The sequence below is a fragment of the Hibiscus syriacus genome, unplaced genomic scaffold, assembly GCF_006381635.1.
Source record: "Hibiscus syriacus cultivar Baekdansim isolate YM2019G1 unplaced genomic scaffold, ASM638163v2 tig00112925_pilon, whole genome shotgun sequence".
Classification (NCBI taxonomy): domain Eukaryota; kingdom Viridiplantae; phylum Streptophyta; class Magnoliopsida; order Malvales; family Malvaceae; genus Hibiscus; species Hibiscus syriacus.
This window is the reverse complement of record NW_024063420.1, coordinates 1,302,354-1,327,602: the sequence shown is the minus strand read 5'-3', so window position 1 is coordinate 1,327,602 and position 25,249 is coordinate 1,302,354. Positions and strand designations below refer to the sequence as shown.

The 25,249-nt window shown below is 34.2% G+C and overlaps 2 protein-coding genes and 1 long non-coding RNA gene across 3 annotated transcripts; all 3 read right to left on the bottom strand.

Annotated features, from left to right (window-relative positions):
* Nucleotides 1-4,901: 4,901 nt before the first annotated feature.
* On the bottom strand, nucleotides 4,902-7,100 carry LOC120184608 (glutathione hydrolase 1-like). The gene is made up of 6 exons (XM_039189026.1): nucleotides 6,759-7,100; nucleotides 6,161-6,678; nucleotides 5,826-6,061; nucleotides 5,461-5,729; nucleotides 5,257-5,394; nucleotides 4,902-5,167 (listed from the first exon to the last, which is right to left on the bottom strand). Exons 1-6 carry the CDS (start codon nucleotides 7,098-7,100, stop codon nucleotides 4,937-4,939), a joined length of 1,734 nt encoding a protein of 577 aa, XP_039044957.1. The 3' UTR covers nucleotides 4,902-4,936.
* A 1,259-nt stretch (nucleotides 7,101-8,359) lies between these two features.
* LOC120184609 lies at nucleotides 8,360-9,562 on the bottom strand. The gene is made up of 3 exons (XR_005522045.1): nucleotides 9,117-9,562; nucleotides 8,973-9,030; nucleotides 8,360-8,565 (listed from the first exon to the last, which is right to left on the bottom strand). It is a non-coding gene; the product is annotated as an uncharacterized LOC120184609 (long non-coding RNA).
* An 11,983-nt stretch (nucleotides 9,563-21,545) lies between these two features.
* LOC120184597 (glutathione hydrolase 1-like) lies at nucleotides 21,546-23,881 on the bottom strand. The gene is made up of 3 exons (XM_039189018.1): nucleotides 23,806-23,881; nucleotides 21,989-22,329; nucleotides 21,546-21,908 (listed from the first exon to the last, which is right to left on the bottom strand). The coding sequence occupies exons 1-3, from the start codon at nucleotides 23,879-23,881 to the stop codon at nucleotides 21,546-21,548; spliced, it is 780 nt and encodes a 259-aa protein (XP_039044949.1).
* Between the last annotated feature and the right edge of the window lie 1,368 nt (nucleotides 23,882-25,249).

Below are 25,249 nucleotides of genomic sequence, written 5' to 3'. Positions count from 1 at the left end.
CGTAACTTCTAATGTCATTCTCAATTCTTTTACTAATTTACTACTAATATAAGAATAATTAGAACCCAGATCAATCAACACCAATACTAATTTATCATACAACTGGAAAGTACCTGCTATAACATCGGGATCATCACGGTCTTTACTTGTCTTTAAATTGTATACTCGCGTCGTTGAGTGAATTTCATGTTGTGCAGAGGATTCATATTGATTCCTCTTTCTACCTCTTCCTCGTCCTCATTGTGAGGTAGAAACATTTCTTTCAGATAGTGCAGGATCACCAACCATTAATGGGCAATCCCGAATGAAATGTCCGGCCTCTCCGCATCGAAAACAAACTCCAGAAGCCATTCGACATGTCCCAAAATGATTCTTCCCACAATGTTGACATTGTCTTGCTTGACCTTGATTGGATATCCAAGCATCAGATCCTACTGATTGTGTTTGTCTAGCTCTCGTCTGACTTGTTACTCTAGCAGAGGATGCAACAAATTCAGATCTAGCTTGAAGTCAGAATCCCGAATCTCTTCCTCTTTTTGGTGGTGCGATGCTTGAAGAAGCATCAGTCCTCTTAGATGTCTGAACTCTTGAGTCCCCAAATCTCTCATTCTAAGCTCTCTCAAGTGCTTTAGAACGATTAATCACCTCCTGGAACGAGGACAAGTTCAGTACTATTAACATATCTTTCAATATAGGGCGCAAGCCCTCCAAAAACCATTCACAAACGTCTTTCTCTGTAGTAACAAACTCAGCTGCAAATCGACTCAGTTTATTAAACTCACATTCGTATTCATATACTGAGCGATTCATTTGTTTCAAGTTCATAAACTCCTGCTTCATTTGCCAGATAAACTGATCTCCAATATACTTATGCTTAAATTCTTCTAAAAACAGAGATCAAGTCAAATGGTCACTTGACAACCTCATGGTGACATTCGTCCACCATATTATAGCTTGTCCCCTTAGCAAAGACACAGCTCCATCCAACTTCTCCACATCAGAATAGTGGAGACTATCTAGCATGATTTTCAAATCATTTAACCAAAAATCCTCTGTAACCAGACCTTCCTCAACTTCTCCCTTAAATTCGAGAGCTCCTAATCCTCTCAACTCCTTTACTACATTTACTCTGGGAGTTGATGGAACATGATGATGGAAACGTGTCAGGACAATGTCTAACGTCCTGATCTTGATCACGTATAGGCACTCCATAAGGTGTTTGTTCTTCACCTTGCCTGGTCAGGGCAGGTGAATTATTGCTTTCAGCGGGCCTATCATCTCCCGCTTCACTTCTAGAACTATCATGTATGGACATCTACTAAGAATAAACATTACAAAACTCGATCAGAGCATAAATACTTAATTTACCGACTTTATTTACATACCAACCTATTTATCACATAATAATACATAGTGTGTAATTTACTTCTGATCTGATCTTCAAGGGGAGATATGTTATAATGAGATGCATACATGCTAAGTCATAGACTTAGTGAGGCATATACTGAGAATGTCATAATGAGATGCATTATCATGAAATCATATATTCAATCTATGCAAGTCACATAACCATTTATCTTACCCATGATCTTATTAAATTATCCATCATGAATTCACATCAATAAGTTCAATAACCCATGATACAATACTGAGAACCTGAGGTATGTGAGTACTGTGAGGTTGTGCACTATGTTGTCACACCGAAGTGCCACGTAGAATTTGCACCGAACTGCCGTGTAGAATTACACCGTAGTGCCATATAAAATTGTCCATAAGGACCACATAGAAATTTCTTAAGAATCATATACATATACCAAGGATCAAGTAGGTGTCTCAAAAGACCTCATACATGTTCCAAAGAATACATATATGTCACGAATGACCACGTAGAATTATCCCAAAAGACCGCGTAGACCCTCTATTCTTGGCATGCCAGCTATACCTATAGTTCTCATCTACATAACATGGGCTTTCACAATTCATATAGTTTATATCGGGTAGACATATAACTTCTTACCTTATCACATGGCTCATATAAACTTTTCATACATATTCACTTAGATCATTTTCACGTAATACATATAATATGAATCCATGTCATGTATCATAATATGAAATGTAATCATGTACCAATGATATTGGAACTAGACTTATCACAAGTCTAGAGTTTAATAGGCTATTATAACCATGCTATGCATATGCACTCACCTATGTCTCCTTGCCTTTCCCTCGATCAATCTTACTTGTCACTTGTTTCGGAACTCGTATAGGCTCGATATCTACATTAATATAATTTTCAAGATGATTATCAGACGTCTAAACCTTATACTTCGATGCTATTAACTTAAACGAATTTAATAGACCCATATTCACTTTTTACTTTAGGAGTGTACATATGCACTATGGGTGCATCAGTACCCAAAATAGCTTCAAAATTTTCATGCATCGATGCCTGCCAGTGTGTATCGATGCACTTTCAAAATTGGTCTTAGTGCATCGGTACCCATTCATAGTGTACCGATGCACCTGTCAATAATAAACTGGTTTCACCCGAAAATTCCATAACTTTTCATTAAATTTCCTCATATAAAACTCTTTTCAAACCACTAAACTCAACTACAACAATTTTGACTAACTTTTATCATTCCAACACCTTATTATCTCCCATATCTCATCCAAATTCTTAAAGTTAAGAATCATACCCAATTTACCATGTTATCCAAACTTTGATTTAACACTTATAACTTCTTATTCACACCTATGACAAGTCAAATTCAACTTCTACATTCATTTATACATCCTTATTCAAAATTTCACTTATCCACTTCTTATATTTAATCCTTCATAACTTACAAATCTTTGAGTTTCTGTGACCTTTTTCCTCTCCATCATGTTTCCTAAGTCTTCCTTAACCAAAACCATACTTAAATTTTAAGGATTAACCAAAAGAAATCCAACTTACCTTGCCTTGGTTGCTTCACGATTGGGAGAAGAAGAAGATGAAGGAATTGTCTAGAAACCTTGTTTCCCCAAATTATGATTCACGTGGGTTTATAAGATACCCACCATAATTATTTAATTATTACCCCTTGTTCAATGACTCATTTACCCTTTTACTTCTCCTTCATTTGTTAAATCATCCTACACCAAACATTTCAATTAAATTCCTTCACTTTTCAATTTATTTAATCTAATCATTGAATTTTAAAAGCATACACTTTAATCACTAACCCGATATTGAGGATGTTACATATTGAGTTTAAGTAATTATATTTATGATTGTGTATATGTTTTTAATATTTAAGAATGATTTTAAACATATATTATATTGTAGTTATCCTAAGCTATGAAAAGAAGATGAAAAGTAAATAAAAAGATATCTGAAGTTGATCTACTTTTAAAAATTTATATGATTGTCGAATTATTTTTACACCCAATTATGGGCGGAAGTAGGCCTGAGCCTGCCTAGGCCAGGCCCCCATACAAACATAATTTTTTTATAATTTTATAAGATTTGAATTTAGTTTAATTTTATTTAATCAAAATTAAATTAATTAGAGTCCTATTTAATTTTAAATTTAACTATAATTTTTTTCTCTTCAAAATCTTATACTAAGAGAAAAAATATAATTTTATTAAATATAATTTTAATTATAATTCTATTTAATCAAAATTAAATTAATTAGAGTCATATTTAATTTTAATTTTAACTATAATTTTATCACTTCAAAATCTTATAACTTATATTTATTTTGTACTTTTCAAATTCAAAGAGTTCTTTTTAAAACATGAAGATAATCAAGTATCTTAATTAAAATTTTAAAATTTTGATGATCTGCATGTTTTTTATTACTTTTTTTCTGAATTTTCATACTTTAATTTTATTTTGTTCTTTAATTACTTATAAACTTGTGGTGTTATTAGCATTTGTTAAATAATTTTTCAACATCACTTACAAGATTATAATAAAAATTTAAAAGATATTCTTTATATCTTATTTTATTCAATCAAAAGTATTCATTATTTATTTTGTCTCGATCATAGTTGATTTTGGTTCTATGAAAAAGAGAGTTAATCTTGTTCGATGAAAATATTATATTTCGAACTATGCATTTTGGTAACATAAATTTAAAAGTTCTTTTAAAACATGTAATTATACTAGTTTTAGTTATTAAATTTAAAAATTGAAAAAAATTATATATATGAGAAATATTAGATAAACTTTCTATTATATTTATATTAGGTTAGTCAATAATATATTTTTGAATTCCTCACTTCACCCAATGTAACTCTTTAATCAATGTTTTCGTCAAAAATCATTACGATATGAATATGACAATTCATTGTGATAATGTGACAATTTATAATACTGACATGACAAATCATATTGATTGATTGATGATATGACGTATAATATGACAGATAAACTAAATTAATTTTTTTAGTCTTGTTTGACAGTTAAATTTGAATTTTTTAAAATTTAGAGACTTATTTAATATTTTAAAAATAAAATTATTTAAAAATTAAAATATAAAAAGATTTTAAAAAATTAATATAAAAATTAAATTACTAAATAAATTAAATATATATACATATATTAAAAATATAAGAACCTGTGCAAGGTTAGAGGTTCAAACCCTGAGGTTTGCTAATGAAACAAATTAGGTTAGGAGAGTCATTCTTACCTCTGCAATAACCGATCTAAATTAGACGATCAATAGATCGGATATAAGTAATTAATTCAAAAAATATTACTTATTAAAAATAATCCTAAACCAATATATTTTTTTTGACTAATTACTATATGTAGTATATGTATATATATATAATTAAATATTTTAATAAATATTCCGAATATCAGCGGATTTATTCTCAATTTTTAGGATAATCTCACACAACCTGGAGGACATCTACCACAGTCCCACAAAACAGGGAATCAGAAACCGGCAGGGAACCTTCCTTTTCTAGGGTCACTAACTGCCACAAGCTCTCCATTTCCCTTCAACCCATCTAAATTATGAACTATAAATTGGCTAACAGTTGAGACGGCTGAGACTTGTAGGACATGGCCCTTCTTTTGAAGGTCACTCCTTATTGTTGCAGGAACTTCGAAATGGTCTCCAATCACAGTTGTCCAGTTCTCATACATCACAACATTGGGTATCAGCTGCATCAACACACAATGAAAACTATATAAGAAAATCAAGAAAAGCAATCTCAGATAGTCGATGGCAAGAGGTTTCAGTGAAAAATAACCTGATGGTAGACCCTTGGTGCCATAACGGAGGAGAGTGGATCCATCCCAAGAGCAAAATGATTCAAGAAAACCTGTGTAGTCCCAGCAATGATATTAGCTCCTCCACTTGCACCCACCAAGGCTTTCAGCTTCCCATCCTGTAGAATCACATGAATGAAAAGCAATGTTTTATAGATGTTATATCATGTTTTGAATCAGCAAACCTTCAAAACAATAGTAGGAGTCATTGACGACAAGGGCCTTTTGCCGGGGCGGACGAAGTTGGACGGCGCCACCGGCGGCGTATTTCCAGAGGTATTATTACTTGGCATGGAGAAGTCATCCATTTCATTATTGAGGACTATACCGGTGCTTGGTGAAAGTATTTTTGAACCAAAGAATGCATTCACCGTATTAGTAATTGATACAGCATTTCCGTTAGCATCCACTATGGATACATGGCTTGTGCCATGATCATTGATCTGGTTCCACCAGCCACCATCAAAGTTAATAGACATGGAAGAAAGCAAGCATGGGGATACATGGAACAGAATATAATGGTTATTTGGCAATTGTGGTTACTTTTACCTGCCACCATAGTTTTTGGGGCCAAAAGTGGTGTTGTCGTAAATGGTTTTCCTTAACTCTTGTGCGAACTTGGGAGAGAGCATATCGGCTACTACTTTGGTAACATCGACAAATTCAGGATCACCTAAATTCATCCTCACTGCAAACGCATGTTTCAAGGCTTCAACTAGTCTATGGGTTCCCAGTGATCCTGAAAGGCCGCTTGGGATTGCATATTGTGCAAGAATGTTCAATATATGTTACAAGAAGATAAATTTAAATTACAAGCAGCCTAACTATGATAAGGTAACCATGAATGAATTCCTATGTACAAAGCATGAACTACATATACTTACTAGTGCCATTGATGCTCCCCCGGAGGAAGGCGGTGGCATGCTAAGAATTTCGAGGCCTAGAACGTTAGCTGAAACTGGTTCCCTCATTTTAACTTCATACTTCTTCAGGTCCGTTAATGTCAATATCCCGCCGGCATTTTCAATATCTTTTACCAAATTAGCTCCAATGGATCCATTATAGAAAGCTGCTACCCCATATACTGAAATGTAGTGTAGAGTTTCCGCTAGCTTCTTATTATAGCATATGTCACCAACTTTCAAAAGCTCCCCATTTGGTGCGAAAACATGGAGAAGCCCCTTATCTGCCAATATTGATGATTTCGAACTTTCCATTTGCATGCGGAGATACGGGGAAATTTTGAACCCTTTTTGAGCAAGAGTCTCAGCAGGTTTCACCAGCCTTTTCCATGGAAGCTTTCCATGTTGTTCCCAAGCTTTGTGAAGGCCAGCAAGTTGTCCTGGCACTGCTATAGATAGCCCACCACTGGCTTTTAGAGTAGCATTGCCTACAAACATGTTCTGAATAGGGAGAAAAGTGGAATGATTAATGACAAAATACGAAGAAACTAGTAAATTCTGTCAATCGATTTGATGTTAACCTCGGAGGCTTTCATCGGAGCTGTTTCCCTCATGTCGAATACTTGTGCTTTCCCATTGGCTTCCCTGAGTAGCATGAAGGATCCTCCACCTATACCACTTGATCCTGGGCTAACAACTCCCAAGCAAAGGGAAGCAGCCACTGCTGCATCAACAGCATGCCCCCCAATCCGGAGAACATTCGTCCCGATCATTGAACATCGGCCGTCATCTGCAGCAACTGCACCGTGACGTGCAACGATTTGCTCACGTCTCTGTTTTGTGGAGTCATTTACACTACCATCCAAAGTTGAAGCAGCAGGGGAGACCAGAAAGAAGAGAAATGAGATGGCGATCCACAACATTAATGTCACAACTGCAATACAAAATCCAATCAGAGAAATTAATCCAACACCAAAAAATAGCCTTATTGGCTGAAATAAACAAATTATCTTCCATTCCTTATCTCCTCAAAGATTCAATCTTTATATGTTGAAAGTTTCATTTCCCAATTTTCAGTGACACTATAACCAAACCCTTGACACAATGTAGCTTTGAAGAAACAAACAAGACAGAAGACATTTATTAATTTCCTTCCTGTCTGAAATCTAGTTTCCTTTTAACCTTTTCCTTCACCAGCACTTGCTCATCGGCATTCGTCACATTTGGCAATGACAAATGCATGCATTAATTCTTCTAATAGTAAAAAAAGAGATGCCATTTCCATCATTACAGTTCAAATAAATGGAAGCGAAAGGATATTTCTTACATGGTGTAGGATTAGAAATAGTCTTCCTCATCTCTTCTTCTTGTTTGAAAATAATGAAATTGAGCTCACGTTTTATAATTATTAAGCATGGAATTCCAATTCAACGTTATTTGCATGAAATTATTATTTTCCAATCCGATGCGTCAGCAGCACATGCAATACCATGTTTCATTTTGCCAGTTCAAACTGGCATACATCCTGTCTTTTGTTGACTATGTTGATTTTAAAATCTCTTTGCACTACAGTTTTGGAGCTACCTGTTTAGTTTTGGAATATAATTATAATATATATCTTTTATTTTTAAATAAAATAATTTAAAATAATTGTTTAAAATTTAAACCCTAAACTAATAAACCGATGTGTAAATTATTTATTGTTTCAGTTCATTTATTAAATATCCTTACTATTTTATTCACCGCTTGTTCACCTACATTCCCTGCCTAACACGTAAGGATTTTTATAAACAAAAATAGTTGTACAAATTGATTAAAAAAAATTGCGATGAATCAAGATTCCTCCGTAAATGTAAAATATATAATTTAAATTATTGTAAATTATGTGAGATTATCGTATTACAGTCAAATTCTTATTTTAATTTGATCATTAAACTTTTAAAATTATAAAATAATAACTAGATACATTGAATTTTCATAAAATAATTACTGTAATATTATAATATTTTTTAAAATGATAATTCTATAATATTTCAATAAAATTTAATGATTATTCCAAACAAACTGTCAGGTAGCAGCTAAAAGTTTTAAAGTTAAATCTCCATCTTAAAGGTATTCAGCATGAATCTGGAAATGATATATACATATGCATCTTAAATACAAAGTTATAGTAATTGGAGGATATTTAGTATTGTTGCAAAATAGTATTAAATTTATAACTTCTTTGTTCATTGTAGAAAAAGAGTTTCCAGACTTTGAGCATAGTGGTTACGTAGAAAATGCAGATTTTGGAACTTGAGCTCGGAGTTGACTTTTTTTTATCAACTAAACTGATCGTAGATGCTCGTTTTGTCCGGACCATCGTCTCAACCTGCTAACCACCGAAAACTGAGAAAAAGTCAAAAACAAAAATCCCATCAGCATTTCACCAAATCAAGCAATGAAGAAAAAAGGGAAAAAACCAAAGGGATTAGGTGAAGAAAAAATTGTAATAAGGGGGTGTATAGCACGTGAATGAAAGAATGTCAAGGGGAGCATTTTAGAGAAAGGCAGAGGGAATTGTAAGGGGGTTTTCGTTGTAACCAGGGGAGGGGGGTCTCGATATTTCCCTTAAATTTACACAGGAAATCAATGTAAAAGAAAAAGAAAGTGCAATCCTACCATTGTCAAGAAAAAAGGAAAAAAGCAATAGAAAGACTGATTTTTTTTTTTTAGGTATTCTCCTTCGATTTTTCTTTTCGTTTTCCAGTGCGTATTATTTCGAAAATAAATAGAAATTAGAGAGATCCATTTACCTTGCTGAGTTTGGATCGTCGCCGAAGGTTGGTAAGAGTGCTGTAAGTTTTTCGAATCCTTGCATGTTATTTACTTAGTTTAGTTCTCATACGTCGGGTTTTCAAAATATAAAAAACAGAAGTGGATAAGGGTTAGGTTCTTACCTTAGTGTTGCGAGCTCCCATGGCCGGAGTGGTCAGGTGGTTAAATCCCAAACAGTGGGTTTCGGGTAGCTTTTGAGAAGATTGGTTGAGGGAACTATAGCTAGGTTTGGCGCTTTTCAATGAAAGTTTGATTAGGGGGTTTATTTAACCCCTTATCGGGTTTGATTTGGGGTGGTAGGCGCGGTGGCTACTTTTGTCGGGCGGCCGTGAAGAAGAGTGAAGAGAGAGTTGGAGAAACAGATAAAATTATAGAAGGTTGAGGTTCGGGTAAGTTTAGGTTCGCTTTTGGGCTTAGATGATCGATTTGGGCGGCGGTCGGTAGGGGAGGAAGGCCATGGTGGCCTCGGTGGTTACCTGGCCAGAATGATGAAAAGAGAAGACGGGACGAAGGAGGAGAGAAGCGGCGCAGGGGAGACCTTTGAAAGAAAGTAAAGAGAAGTGAAATGCGGGCTAGGGTAAAAGAAATTTCATCTAAATATTATATATATCACGCACCAAAACGGCAGCGTTTTGGGGTGATCAGTTTGCGTGGATTTATTTCTGAGGGAGCCACGCCTGTTTTTATTTAGTGCATTCTAGTCCTCCAAATTCATGTTTCTTGAACCTTCTAATTTTACCTTCATGTTATACGCGTATTTTATTTTATTCCTCAAAAATATTATAATATATGTTTCTTATTGAATCTTAAAGTTTATTTTTTTACTTTGTTAGTATTATTTTATATGTATTTATATTTGCTTTGACATTTTTGATTCATTTTATTAATTAATATAGTCTTGTATTTTGCATGTTACACTCATGTGCATAACTTAGACATCATTACATTGGATTTAGGGTAATACTCTTTTAATTTAAAATTGTTTTGAGTGGATTGTCTTAACTTATTAGAGATATACTTTTGATAATTTTAAATTGAAAATGTATCCCGTTACACTTAAAAAATGGGTTCGTCACTTAAAATTTGGAAATGAAAGAAAAAGAAATGCATAGTGTCGCGGTCGTCTTTCGGTTGGGCCCGAAATTGGGCTTCGACTTAGATTAAACGAATGAGAGTCGCCACCGACCATTTTAAAACGAATTTAGGTGGGTCGGACATCATCTTATCTGATCTGAGTTGTACCAGAAACATGTCAGGTTCAGGAATCGATTACGGTCAAGGAAGGATTAGCACCCTTGAACCGTCCTTTCGATATCAATTAATTTATCGGTTGTCCTTAATTGCGAAAATTAAGATTTTAAATTAAAATTTAAAAATTCGATTCGAATTGTTTACCTTTGATCGATTGAAATTATCGCTGAAAATATTAGCTGGTAAAATAAAACCAATACGAAGGAAAAAAAGGAAAAGGGGAAAAATTATATACATACGTATATTAATAGAATAATAAATTAAAAATAAATGGAAAAGAGAAACCTAAGTTAGTAAAAAAATAGAAAATAAAAAAAATAAGAAGGTTATTTTAAAAAAGGAAAAAACTAAATAAATATAAAAGACATAAAATAAAAAGAAAATAAAAATGATTAAATAATATAAATATATATAATAGAAAATAATAATATAATAAATATATATATATATAATATAATATATAATAATAATAATAATATATATAATATAATATAATATAATATAATATAATATAATATAATATAATATAATATAATAATATAATATAATATAATATAATATAATATAATATATATATATAATATAATATAATATAATATAATATATATAATATATATATAATATATATATAAAACAAAAGGACTAAATTGAAATAATAATAAGCAGAGGGTGAAATGAAGAGGAATTCGGATAAAAATTAAAATTAAGGGTCAAATATTTTAATTACAAACCAGGGGGCCGAAAACATAGTTTACCCTTTTTTAATAAGAAAACGCACGGATCCCTTTGCGGGTATAGGTTGACGCGCAAGTCTGAACCGAGTCCGTGGGCCACCTATTTAAGCCAAAAATTTGGCTTAAGCTTCCCATTTCACAATCTCCCCTCTCCCTCTTCACATATTTCTCTCCCGCTTCTCTCTAATCTCCTTTCCGGTCGAAAGCTGACCACCACCCGGTGGTCTCTCCGCTGCGCCGGCCACATCTAAACTCCCACAAAACGCTCTCCTCTACCGCCTCAAACACGGATCTAAAGCTCAAATCCCATAAAGATCCCCAAAATGGCATAGATCTAAGCGCAAGTTCTGGGTTTTTTTACCCTTTAAAACCAACGTCTCGACTCTTCGACTCCCGATGGCACTTCGTGGCTTTGTGGTTGATGTTCTGATTTTTGTTGTGGTTTTATAGGGTTTTTGATGTTGTAATGGTTTGTGGTTATATTATTGTTGCGTTTCTTGGCTCTGTGTTGATCTTTTTGTGTTGACTGTGTTGGGTTATTTTGGTGATAATGGTCGTGTCCCCTTTGTGGTTTGGTACCGTTCTGTATTTATAAGCCTCGATGGGGGTCTGTTTTGGGGTTGTTCTCGGTGATCTCGGATGGTTCAATCTGAGTAGTTCCGATTTTGGTGCTGCATATCGTCGAAATACTCGGCCGACTGGTGACTTTCGATCCTCTATAACCCTTGATCTCGACCGTAGGATTGGGTCAGATCCAACGGTCCATGATCTGCTGCGGCGTGGAAACCCTAATCTTTTATTTCTAGTTTGGGTCAGGCCCTGTTGTTGGACCCGTACGTTGGATTGGATTCTTGGACCCTGGACTCTGAACAACAAACAAAACATAACATAAAAACAAAAACTATATAATATACATTTTTAAAATTGTTTCTTTTAAAAACTATATATTATATATACATTTTCAAAAATATTTTTAAAAAACTATATAATTTTCAAAAATGTTTTTAAAAACTATGATTTTAAAAAATGTTTTAAAAATTATATATTATATATGTCTTCAAAATGTTTTTCAAAAACTATATATTATATATTTATTTTCAAAATGTTTTAAAAACTATATATTATATAGTTTTCAAAAATGTTTTTAAAACTATATATTTTTCAAAATGTTTTAAAAACTATATAGTATATAGTTTTCAAAAATGTTTTTTTAACTATATATTATATATATTTTCAAAATGTTTTAAAGCTATATATTATATACATACTTTAAAAAATCATTTACAAACTATATAATATATATATATATATGCATATAAAAAAATACGTGGACGAAAATTAGTGTCTACAGCTGCCCCTCTTTGTCCTTTTTCATGGAACAAAAAATAGGACAAAGATAAAAAGATACAAATTTTCGTTCGATGGAGTTGAAGAATAACTCATGTCGAATTGGGTTGCGGATGGCTCCTCCATCGCGAAGTCGAGTCCATCTTGAAATGATATGGAATTGAAGCCGTAGTCCAGAATTTGAATTGGAACGTGGCTTCTCATTGCCAAATTGTAGTCAACTTCGATCTTCTTCTCGGTTTAAAGACTTTGGTTTAAAAATCTGACTGGAAAGTAATTCTTTAATTCCACCCTCTGGTTGACAGACCCTCGAGCTGAATGAAATCGAACTCAAAAGGTCTTCGCTGACATATAGCTTTTCTTGATTTAAGTTATACTGCCGAAAAATGGGTTTTTGTCACTAAGGCACGGTTAACCCAGGTCTTCTTTCTGACTTTGAAAACCTCGATTACAGCCAGACAGTAGTGTGATTGAGGTGTCATCGAGCTGAATGAAATCAAAATCGATAATTTTATTGACAGATAGCCCTTCTTGCCTTGAGCTATGTTGTAGATGACGTGCCTTGGAGCTGAGCGTAGTCGAACTCAAAGGTCTTTGGCAAATAACCCTTCTAGCCTTGAGTTATACCGCAAATGATGTGTCGTTGAGCTGAGTGTAATCGAACCCAAAGGTCTTTGTTGGCAGATAACCCTTCTAGCCTTGAGTTATGCTGCAAATGATGTGCCTCGAAGCTGAGTGTAATCGAACTCGAGGGTCTTTGGCAGATAGCCCTTCTCGACTTAAGCTATGCTACAAATGATGTGCCTTAGAACTGAGTGTAGTCGAACTCTAAGGTCTTTGGTTGGCAGATAACCCTTTTTGACTTAAGTTATGCTGCAAATGATATGCCTTAGAGCTGAGCGTAGTCAAACTCGAAGGTCCTTTGGTGACAGATAACCCTTCTAGCCTTGAGTTATGCTGTAAATGATGTGCCCTCGAAGCTGAGTATAATCGAACTTGAGGGTCTTTGGCAGATAACCCTTCTCGACTTAAGCTATGCTGCAAATGATGTGTCATTGAGCTGAGCGTAGTCAAACTCAAAGGTCTTTTGTTGGCAGATAACCCTTCTCGACTTAAGTTATGCTGTAAATTATATGCCTTGGAGCTGAGCGTAGTTGAACTTGAAGGTTTTAGTGACAGATAACCCTTCTAGCCTTGAGTTATATTGTAATTGATGTGCCCTCGAAGCTAAGTATAATCGAACTTGAGGGTCTTTGACAGCCCTTCTCGACTTAAGTTATGCTGTAAATGATATGCCTTGGAGCTGAGCATAGTCAAACTCGAAGGTCTTTGGTTGGCAGATAACCCTTCTTGCCTTAAGTTATGCTGCAAATGTTGGTGCCTTTGAGTTGAGTGTAATCGAACTCGAAGGTCTTTGGCAGATAGCCCTTCTCGACTTAAGCTATGTTGCAAATGATGTGCCTTGGAGTTGAGCGTAGTTGAACTCGAAGGTCTTTGGTGACAGATAACCCTTTTAGCCTTGAGTTATGCTGTAAATGATGTGCCCTCGAAGCTGAGCTTAGTCGAACTCGAAGGTCTTTGGTTGGAAGATAACCCTTCTAGCCTTGAGTTATGCTGCAAATAGAAAAAATTGGTTTCCTTTCACGGTCTAAGCCTGTCATAATTCTTCAGGTGGTTCCCCTGAGTGGGTCTGAACCAAGTGATCTGATTTTTGGATGACTCGCCTTCACAGGAAAGTCCACTGATAAATTCTGCCAGTCGGATATCTTCCGTCGTGGAATTGAAATCTGGCTTGAAAACGTTAATCGGGAACTAGCCACTCGTCGTTGAGTTAATCTGAACTGGACACTTTCTGAACTGGTTCTCGAACTCATCTGAAGTTAATTATCGATCTTTCAATCTGTCGAATTGGTTGAGGTGTAGATTCTTGCTACTGAATTAAGCAACCACCGTCAATCTTTAAAGGTGTTTTTGAATAGAGTATCATTCATCTTGAAGTCGAAACTTGACTCTAAAAGATGTAAAAAATCATGTATGCTAAAAATAATAAATGTGATGCTCTTAAGTATGCCTAAGATGCATGTAACATGAATGAGTTTATCTCTTGGATTGGAGTCTCGTGTTTTGTCTGCCAATATGGTCCTTGTAATCCATCGTACCCCATTTACTTCTCGAGCTTTGGCTTTACAGACCTTTCATATTTGAGATTGTCCTATTTGAAAATGTTTTTCTCATTTTTCTTGTTTTAGGAGGGAAAAAAATTCTGTAAAATATTGTTCGCAATTGAATCAAATTAAAAACATGAGTTCAAAGCATATCAAATGAATCAATAGCTCTTTTAATGCTTTTAGAGTTACAGCTCTTTGACAAATGTTCAAATGGATGAGTTGGCTTTAGGTTGGCTTTCTTTCTAAGGTTTCGGTCACCCAAAATGTCATTTTTTAAAATATCGCAACATGTTTTGACATTTTAATTGGATGCGAACAAAACGACGCAACTAGCATTATCGATTACTAGACCTTCTATTTCGATTCTCTAAAATCTTCCATTTGTTCAAGTTTTGTAGGCTCCTCTAACAAATGCAGTGCAAAAATATTGGTCTAAAAATGAAATTCTTGAGTGCTCGTGTGAAATTGACTATAACAAGTGTTCCTTAACTCCCTTAGTCCATTTTACCGAAACTCCTTATTTAAATTTGCCGTTGTCTGGCTAGCTGAATCCATAAAGCTGGGGTGTTTAACCATTTGCTCTAGAGGGACAACTCAATATGTAAACACCTTTATCAGGTTAGCTAAATCTTATCCATAAAGTCGGGGAGTTTAACCAATTACCTTAGAGAGACAGCTCAAGCTTTAATGTATAGTATAATCACCTTTATCAGGCTAGCCAAATATTATCCATAAAGCCGGGGCGTTTAACAAAATGCTCTAGAGGGACAACTCAAGCTTTATTATATATATATAATATTATAATCTGGGTATACGGGTCCAATTTCTTAAGTTTATCAAGAAGAACCTATTATAGTCTAGGTGTTTTTGAAAGTCAATGAACCTCATTTTAGAGTTTAATTTCCAAGCAACTGACCTAAACTAGATTTGCCTACTCGACTATTCCATTTGTGAAGATTATTATCATCACCGAACGTCTTAACCAAAAAGTATAAAAATGTCATATGCAAAATATGCCCCATGTTGTCCGCACCTATGCACATCTAAATTCCAAGCTTATGAAGGGAAAAGGCTATGTGGGTTCTTGTAAATGGTGTTCGAGTTTTTTGGGGTAAAGTCCTTGTTTTATCAGTTTTTGATCATGTTAACTTGTCAAAGATTTGTAATTATGAATTATTTACAGAGTTTTTTAATTCAGTTGATATTCAAAGAATTGCAAGTTTGCAAATATGATTCATTGCTCAACATCTTTAAAGTAACATAAATTTATTTAAAAGTCCTTACAAAAACTTGAGTGAAAATGAAAAAAAAAAATTCAAACAGAATTCCTTAAATGATGAAATGATCTCCCTCACTTGGATGCCCCCAAGTTACTAAAGTCGATTCAATTCTGGTTACGCATCTTCTGTACGACTCTCTTGAATGCGTAACAGTTCTCAATAGTTTAACCTGGGACACCGTCGTGATATTCGCAATGAGCATTCTCATCACACCACTTGGGGTATGAGGGCTTCATGGGTTCCACCAGATATGGTGACACTACATGGGTGTCAAGAAGTTGATGGTAAAGCTCTTTGTAGGTCATGAGAATAGGGTCGAAATGTTCCCTTTCCCTCCTATGCTCTCTGGAATCTTGTTTAAAAGTACCAGTCGGTACAGCTGCATTTGATTTAGTCTTGGAGATTGTAACACCTTTATTTGTGTGGTAGGTGTTAACATTGTTAATCTCCCCATCCCTTTCCTTTATGGGAGGTTTTTTACTGGTCTCTCCATCCTTTATCTTGCATTGCTTTATGGCTGACTCGACCATTTCTCCGGCCATAACCAAGTCTGAAAAGCTTCCTGATGTGATCGCAACCAGGTGTCTAAAGTATGGAGTCTTCAGGGTCTGTACAAAAAGTTTTCGGGTTTCTTTCTCATCCAAAGGCGGATGAACTTGTACATCCAAATCCCTCTATTTTTGTGCATATTGCCTGAAACTCTCGTTATGCTTCTTTTCCATGCTTTGTAACATAACTCGATCTGGCCTTATGTCATTAACATGCTTGTATTGTTCTAGAAATGACTTAGCTAGGTCCCTCCAGGTCTTGATATTTGATCGGCTTAGCTGGTTGTACCACCGGATGAATGAGCCCGACAGACTCTCCTAGAAGCAGTGGATCAGGAGTTGGTCGTTTCCTCTATATTCTGTCATCTTTCGGTAGAACATGGTGATGTGAGCGGATGGGTAACTGTTTCCATCAAACTTCTCGAATTCGGGGACTTGAATTTCGGAGGAAGAACCAAGTCTGGGACTAGATTGAACTCTGCGGCATCAACTCCAGGGTAGTCATGGTCTCCATTAACTACCTTCATTTGGTCCTCGAATTGCTTGATTTTCTCATCCATCTTATTTGATTTATCCTCTTCGTCTGAATCCGATATATGGTAATAACCCGGATTGTTCTCACGGTTAAATACAAAGGATGAGGGCTTCTCTTTTGCAGCAGATGAGTTCCCTTGAAGTTTCGGTAAGATTTCAGGTGAGATAACCACTTGTGGGGTAGGTGGTATAGTTACCCCTTCTGTTGAACCTACCTCAGGCGCACTGGTCTATTGTAGGCCAACTAACCTGGCAACGATCTGATCAACCAAAGACTCTTGGTTCTTCATGATTGTATTCAGAGTACTAAGACTACTCTGGTTTATCTTATTTTCTAGCTCTTTCGAGCTTCAACATGTTCTCCTCGATTTGTGTAATTATGACTTCCATTTTCTTCTTTTTCAGACGGGTATTATGCGGATGGGGTGTGACCAATGCTTGAGGTGGTGTATCCAGTATGCGTTCCTTTTGATGAGACATGCTTATGTTAGTTAATGCGAATGTAAAGAAAATACCAAAATGCAAAATATGTCTAAATTTATGATGCATGAAATGTCCGAGGCATTAATCCAAAAATATGTCTGTTATTATGAATAATCCTTATTGGGGACAAAATGTTACGTCTGAAGAGAAAAAACTTTTTGATGATATACTGTCGAACTGTTCCAGCTCCTTTGGCTAAACTTGTGCAGGTGACAAGCTGTTTGCCCCAAAAAAGGTCTCGAATGACTGCATCTCCGACTTTCACTTTCTGCCGAGCTTGTTTCTAACGAAAGTGCCATTTGAGCCTTCCATCCGAAGTTTATCGGCTTGTTTCTTGAATTCGTCAATAATGGTCTCCGGCTTAGCTAAGGTTTCGCCATCTTGTTCTCGTAGTTTTCGAAAGGACCGTCTGGATCAATAACCTTTTCTTCGTCTTGCCCCTGCAACATTTGCCTCTGAGTATTCTTTGACCACGGCTGGACTTCTGAGCTTTTCATCTCTTTTATATTATAACCCATTTGTCCATTAATGCAGATTATTCATGTTTTAACAAACACGTTTTTGGTGGATCAACACCTCTTTTAATTGATGCAAATGATGAAAACAAAATAAAAGAGAACAAAAATGGAAAAAAAAGTTAGTGAGGTGAAAATAATAAAAAATAATCATTAAGATAAAAGTCCTACCCCACATTATATCTACCCCACATGCTTATTGTTCCTACCCGGACATGATCTCTATCCCGCATGCTAATTTCAAACAAATTCTAACCGCATATTTGTCTAGTTCGCATGCTTTGAACAGAAAGCAAAGTAGGAAATAAAATCAAAGCAGTGTAAGGTTTGGAATGAGGTTTTAGGGTAGGCTCTAATTCCCTGTATTCTCCCAGTTTAGGTTCTAAAAAGGTACTCGAGTTCTCCTTGTCGGTGCCCCCATGGGCTTGCCAGACCCTTAGTCCTAAGCCCGTTACAAGCTTGTGTGGACTAAGTTAAACTCAGGAGGATACATTCCCTTATGCCCACACGGTGAATAAATTCACACGAAGACATAAGGTATATGAATCCCAAAGGCTACTTGTTAAGCCCGCACGGAGAATAAATTCTCACGAAGGCGTCGCTTTCACCCCCACTTAAATAGGGTTCAGAGCCCGGGTATAGAGTTTGAGATGAAAACTTTTGAAAATCTGAAATCATTGAAAAAACGTTAGTACAACTATTTACTTAAAAAATCGAAGGTAAATAATTAGAATCGAAAAAATAAATTTAAATTTAAATTTACTATTTTCTCTTAAAAAGACAACCGAAAATTAATTCTGGCCTGACTCACTTACTTGTCTCCAGTGGAATCGCCAAGTTGTCTCGGTCGTTTTTCGGTTGGGCCCGAAATTGGGCTTCTACTTGGATTAAACGAATGGGAGTCGCCACCAGCAATTTTAAAACGAATTTAGGTGGGTCGGACACCATCTTACATAATCTGGGTTGTACCAGAAACGTGTCGGGTTTGGGAATTGATTATGGTCATGGAAGGATTAGCACCCTTGAATCGCCCTTCCGGTACCAATTAATTTATCGGTTGTCTTTAATTGCGAAAATTAAGAGTTTAAATTAAAATTTAAAAATAGGATTCGAATTTCTTATCTTTGATCGATTGAAATTATCGCTGAAAATATTAGCTGGTAAAATAAAACTAATACAAAGGGAGAAAAAGGAAAAGGGGAAAAATATATACATACATATATTAATAGAATAATAAATTAAAAATAAATGGCAAAGAGAAACCTAAGTTAGTAAAAAAATAGAAAAAAGAAGGCTATTTTAAAAAGGAAAAAATAAATAAATATAAAAGACAATAAACAAAAGAAAATAAAAAGGATTAAATAATATAAAATATATATAATAGAAAAAATGAAATGAATAAAAATATATTATAAAAGTAATATATATATAAATATAATATAATATAATATATATAATAATATATATAATATAATATAATATATATATATAATATAATATAATATAATATAATATAATATAATATAATATAATATAATATAATATAATATAATATAATATAATATAATATAATAGAATAGAATAGAATAGAATAGAATAGAATAGAATAGATAGAATAGAATAGAATAGAATAGAATAGAATAGAATAGAATAGAATAGAATAGAATAGAATAGAATAGAATAGAATAGAATAGAATAGAATAGAATAGAATAGAATAGAATAGAATAGAATATAGATATAATATATAAATAATATAATATAATATAAATATATAATATAATAATATAATATAATATATATAATAATATAATATATATATAATATAATATAATATAATATATATAATATAATATAATATAATATAATATAATAATATAATATAATATAATATAATATAATATAATATAATATAATATAATATATATAAATAATATATATAATATAATAATATATAATATAATATAATATAATATAATATATATAATATAATATAATATAATATATAATATAAAAGGACTAAATTGAAATAATAATAAAGCAGAGGGTGAAATGAAGAGGAATTCAGAGTAAAAAAATAAAATTAAGGGTCAAAATGAATTAATTACAAATCAGGGGGCCCGAAAACATAGTTTACCCTTTTTTAATAAGAAAACGAGTTGATCCCTTTGCTCGTATGGGTTGATGCGCGAGTTTGAACCAGATCCTTGGGCCACCTATTTAAGCAAAAATTTGACTTAAACTTTTCATTTCACACTCTCCCTCTCTCTCTCTTCACATATTTCTCTTCCGCTTCTCTCTAATCTCCTCCCCTGGTCGAATGCTGGCCACCACCCGGTGGTCTCTCCGCCGCATCGACCACCGCGTCGGCCACCATCGGCGGTGGTCAAAACATCTAAACTCCTACAAAATGCTTTCCTCTACCCCCAAACACGGATCTAAAGCCCAAATCTCATAAAGATCCCCAAAACGGCTTAGATCTAAAACGCAAGTTCCGGGTTTTTTTACCCTTTAAAATCGACGTCTCGACTCTTCGACTCCTGATGGCCCTTCGTGGCTTTGTGGTTGATGTTTTAGTTTTTATTGTGGTTTTGTATTTGGCTTTTTGATATTGTAATGGTTTGTGGTTATGTTATTATTGCATTTCTTGGCTCTGTGTAGACTATGTTGGGTTGTTTTGGTGATAACGGTCGTGTCCCCCTTGTGGTTTGGTATCGTTCTGTATTTATAAACCCCGATGTAGGTCTATTTCTGGTTGTTTTGGGGTCGATCTCGGATATTTTGGGGTCGTTCTCGGTGATCTCGGATGGTTCAATCCGAGTAGTTCCGGTTTTGGTGCTGCACATCGCCGAAATACTCGGCGGACCGGTGACTTTCGATCCTCTGTAACCCTTGATCTCTACCGTAGGATTGGGTCAGATCCAACAGTCCAGGATCTGTTGCGGCGCTGGACTTAATGGAATAATCGCATGTTTTTTTATCTTAAAGGAATTTTCAAATTTTCGAAACGAGAGGTTTTTTAAATCACATCCACTTTTTAATTTAAAATCAATCATAAAGAAGATAATTAAAAATGATGTCATTTTCAAACTCTAACTTTTAAAAAAAATATCGTTCCGACAGTGATAATTCATTGATGTTGGGAAAACAAGTTTTATTCATTGAAGAATCAGCATACATTCGATTGTGAAGGAGTTTTAAGTAAATTTCAGTGATTAATTAGTGTTTTTCTTCCGGTAAATACAAATAAAGATAGAAAAGGCTAAGTGCGAAGCAGGCTAGCACCATCACGGATGTAAAATTTTATACTAGGAAACGTATTTATAATATTTTAAATATATATATTTAAAATAATTTATTAATAGAAATATAAAACTATCTAAAATAAATGAAAAATAATTAATGTTACTCAACGAAAACAAGGGATTCCGATATAATTTTGAATATAAATCAAACATATAATTATCTATTTATCACTTAGGACCATTCTATTTACATTACACACATTCAATTTACTAATGATAAAGAGAAACAAATATTTAGGGATTGTTAATACGAAATGCGATTGTAGTGTACGGATTAATTTTTTTGTATATATATATATTTGTTATTTTAGTTATTTTAATTTTATTTAATTTGATTCTGTTTTACATATTAGTATTTTTTAATTCCAAATTAACTCCAATGGATCCATTAGAAAGCTTGAACCCCATCTAGTGAAACGGTGTGAAGAGTTTCCGCTAGTTTCTTATTATAGCAAATGTCACCAACTTTCAAAAGCTTCCCTTCTGGTGCGAAAACATGGCCAAGCCCAGTATCATTTAAGATAGATTCATTCGAACTTTCCATAGATTCATTCGAACTTTCCATCCGCCTGCGGAGATATGGAGAAATTTTGAACCCATTTCGAGCAAGATCCTCAGCAGGTTTCACCAGAAATTTCCATGGAAGCTTTCCATATTGTTTCCAAGCTTTATGAAGGCCTGCAAGTTGTCCTGGCACTGCTATAGACAGCCCACCCCTGGCCTTTTTAGTAGCATAGCCTGCATACATGTTCTGAATAGGGAGAAAAGTGGAGTTATTAATGACGAAATACGAAGAAACTAGTAAATCCTGTCAATCAATTTGGTATTAACCTCGGAGGCTTTCATTGGAGCTGTTTCCCTCATGTCGAATGCTTGTGTTTTTCCATTAGCTTCTCTGATTAGCATGAAAGATCCTCCACCTATACCACTTGAACCTGGGCTAACAACACCCAAGCAAAGGGAAGCATCTACCGCTGCGTCGACGGCATGGCCTCCTCTCCAGAGAACATCTGCCCCAATCTTCGAACATCGGCCGTCATCTGCAGCAACTGCAGCGTGACTTGCAACGATTTGCTCACGTCTATTTCTTGCGGAGGCATCCTCAGTTGAAGCGTAATGGAAGAGCAGAAAGATGAGAAATGTGATGGTGATCCACAATATTAACAGCACAACTGCAATATAATTCCAATGAGAGAAATTAATCAAACACCAAAAATAACATTTTATAATGAAAGATTCATGACCCTTAAACACACAAGAAAGAGGACGTTTATATATTAATTTCCTCTTGTCGGAACCGTCTTTCGGTTGGGGCCCCGGAATCGGGTTTCGACTTGAATGAATTGGGTTAGAGTCACCACCGACCATTTTAAAATGAATTTAGGTGGGTCGGACACCATCTTACCTGATCTGCGTTGTACCAGAAATGTGTCGGGTTCGGGAGTCGGTTACGGTCAAGGAAGGATTAGCACCCTTGAACCGCCCTTTCGGTACCAATTAATTTATCGGTTGTCTTTAATGGCGAAAATTAAAAATTTAAATTGAAATTTAAAAACCCGATTCAAATTACTTACCTTTGATTAATTGAGATTATTACTGAAAAAGGAAAAAAATGTTAGGCATAGAAAAACAATATATAAAAATAATGGTACTAAAAAAATAAACTGAAGGAAAAATAATAATGAAAATATGTATACCAAAGAAATAAAATATAATAAAATTAAAATTAAAAAAATAAAAAAATAAAGAAGTATTAAATGGATAAAAAATTGGTTTAAAAGTAAAAATGAAAACCATATGAGGTAAAAAAAATACTAATAATAATTAAAAAAACATGATAATAATAAATAAATAAAATAAGAATTTAGGGATCAAATTGCAAAATATGTAAAATATAAATGAGGACCAAATTGAAACAATTGAAAATCCAGCGGCCAAATTGCATGTGGCGACTAAAACGAATTGTGACTCAAACTTACAGGGATCACGGAAAGGAATTAACTTTCCTGTAATTGCAACTTAGTCCCCCGTATTTAAAAGGCCTAAAACCCCTAATTTTCCCTCATTTTCTCTCATTTCACTCATTTCTCTGAATTTGAGAGAAAGAAAAATCTCTCTGAAGCTCTCTCGCCTGGGGGTGTCCGACCCCTGCCCGATGACCCTTCCGTAACCCCGGATTCGAAGCCCGTTTACCTTAAATCGTTCTAACCTAAAGTAGATCTAAGCCGAAAGGCTTCGACTTTTACCTTTCCGACGATAACTCTTCAGTTTTTTTTTGTCGTGCTTGGTTCTTCTCGCGACCGGAGATGCTTTATTTTTGTTTGTTTGTTTTCGATTTCTTACTGTGAGGCTTCGGCTTTTGGGTTCCTGTTTGGTTTTTTGTTGTGTTGTGGTTCGAAGATGGTCACTACTGTTTGTTGTGGTCTTTGTGGTTTGGCTTTCGATTTGTTTGACCGTGGTGGTCTCTATAGATTTTGGGTACTGTTGATGGTTCTTCGGTTTACTTTCTTCAATGGTTCTCGATGATGGTGTCCCCCCCTTGTTGGCCTCACCGGGGGCTTTTATAGCCCCGGTGTTGGTCGCTTGACTCCCGAAATGAGTGTTGTGATGGTTCCACTATTCCCGTGCATGCCGTTCGTGATATCGACCATCCCGGGATGGGTCAGTCCCAGGATAATCGGCCGGCCGTTTCGGCGTTTGACTGACGCGTGACTTGTTCTCCATGCGACGCCTGAATTGTTAACTTGATATCACTTTAGGGTTTCCCAAACCCTAAACCTAGACGGGCTGGGTCAGGCCCAAACCTGACTGGACTTTTGCTGGACCAAAACGATGGACCCTGGAGAGAAAAGAAAAAATAAATAAATAAATAAATAGGAAATAATAAAAAAAAATAATAATAATAGTAATAATAATAAATAATAATAATCTATATAAAAATTTTTCAAAAACATATAATATATAACTTTTCAAAATGCTTTTTTTTTTAAAACTATATATTATACGTATTTTCAGAAACGTTTTTAAAAACATATACAATATATATAACTTCAAAAATATTTTTTAAAAACTATATATTATATATATTTTCAAAATGTCTTATATAATATATAAATATTTTCAAAAATGTTTTCAAAACTATATATTACAATTTTCAAAATGTTTTCAAAACTATATATTATAATTTTCAAAATGTTTTCAAAACTATATACTATATATAATTTTCAAAATGTTTTAAAAACTATATATTATATATATTTTCAAAATGACTTTTAAAAACTATATAATATATAAATGTTTTCGAAACTATATTATATAATTTTTAAAAATGTTTTCAAAATATACAATATATATTTTGAAAAACCGTTTTCTGAAAACTATATATTATACTTTGTCAAAAACGTTTTGAGAAAAAAGACTATATATATATATATATATATATAATAAAAAGAAATCAAAATAACTCCGAGCGAAAATGAGTCTCTACACCTCTCTTTCTAATATGCATCTATTTTCAAACTTTTGCTTCATCAACACTCATTTGGAAATGATAAATGCTTGCATTATATTCCTCTAATAGAAAAAAGGTGGTATTTGAACTGGATTCTTCTTCAGGGATATTCCTTACATGGTGTAGAAATAGTTATAACGTTAGTCGTCCTCATCTCTTAGTCCTCCACCGAAAAATAATGAATTTGAGTTTAATTTTACGATGAAGCTTGGGTTTCCAAATGCTAACAAATACATCTATAAATCTCATCATCCATTAATTCATCTGCATTAAAATATTACCCAACGGAAAAATGTTTTCATGTTTGTTCCCTGTCCAGTATGAACATGCTTTCGTATGTAAATCTCCATGTTAGGATTTAAAAATCTCTTTCACAACAGTTTCCATGCTGGTGGAGCTACCAGTTTAGTTTTGGAATCTTTGACATATTAAAAATACTTATTATTTTACCTAAATAAAATGTACGGATTGGTATAGATAAAAATATTTATTCAGTTTGGTGATAAAAGAGAAGTTGCGATGAATGAAGATTCCTCTACAAACGTGGGAGGAGTTGTAAAATATATAATTTAAATTGACCA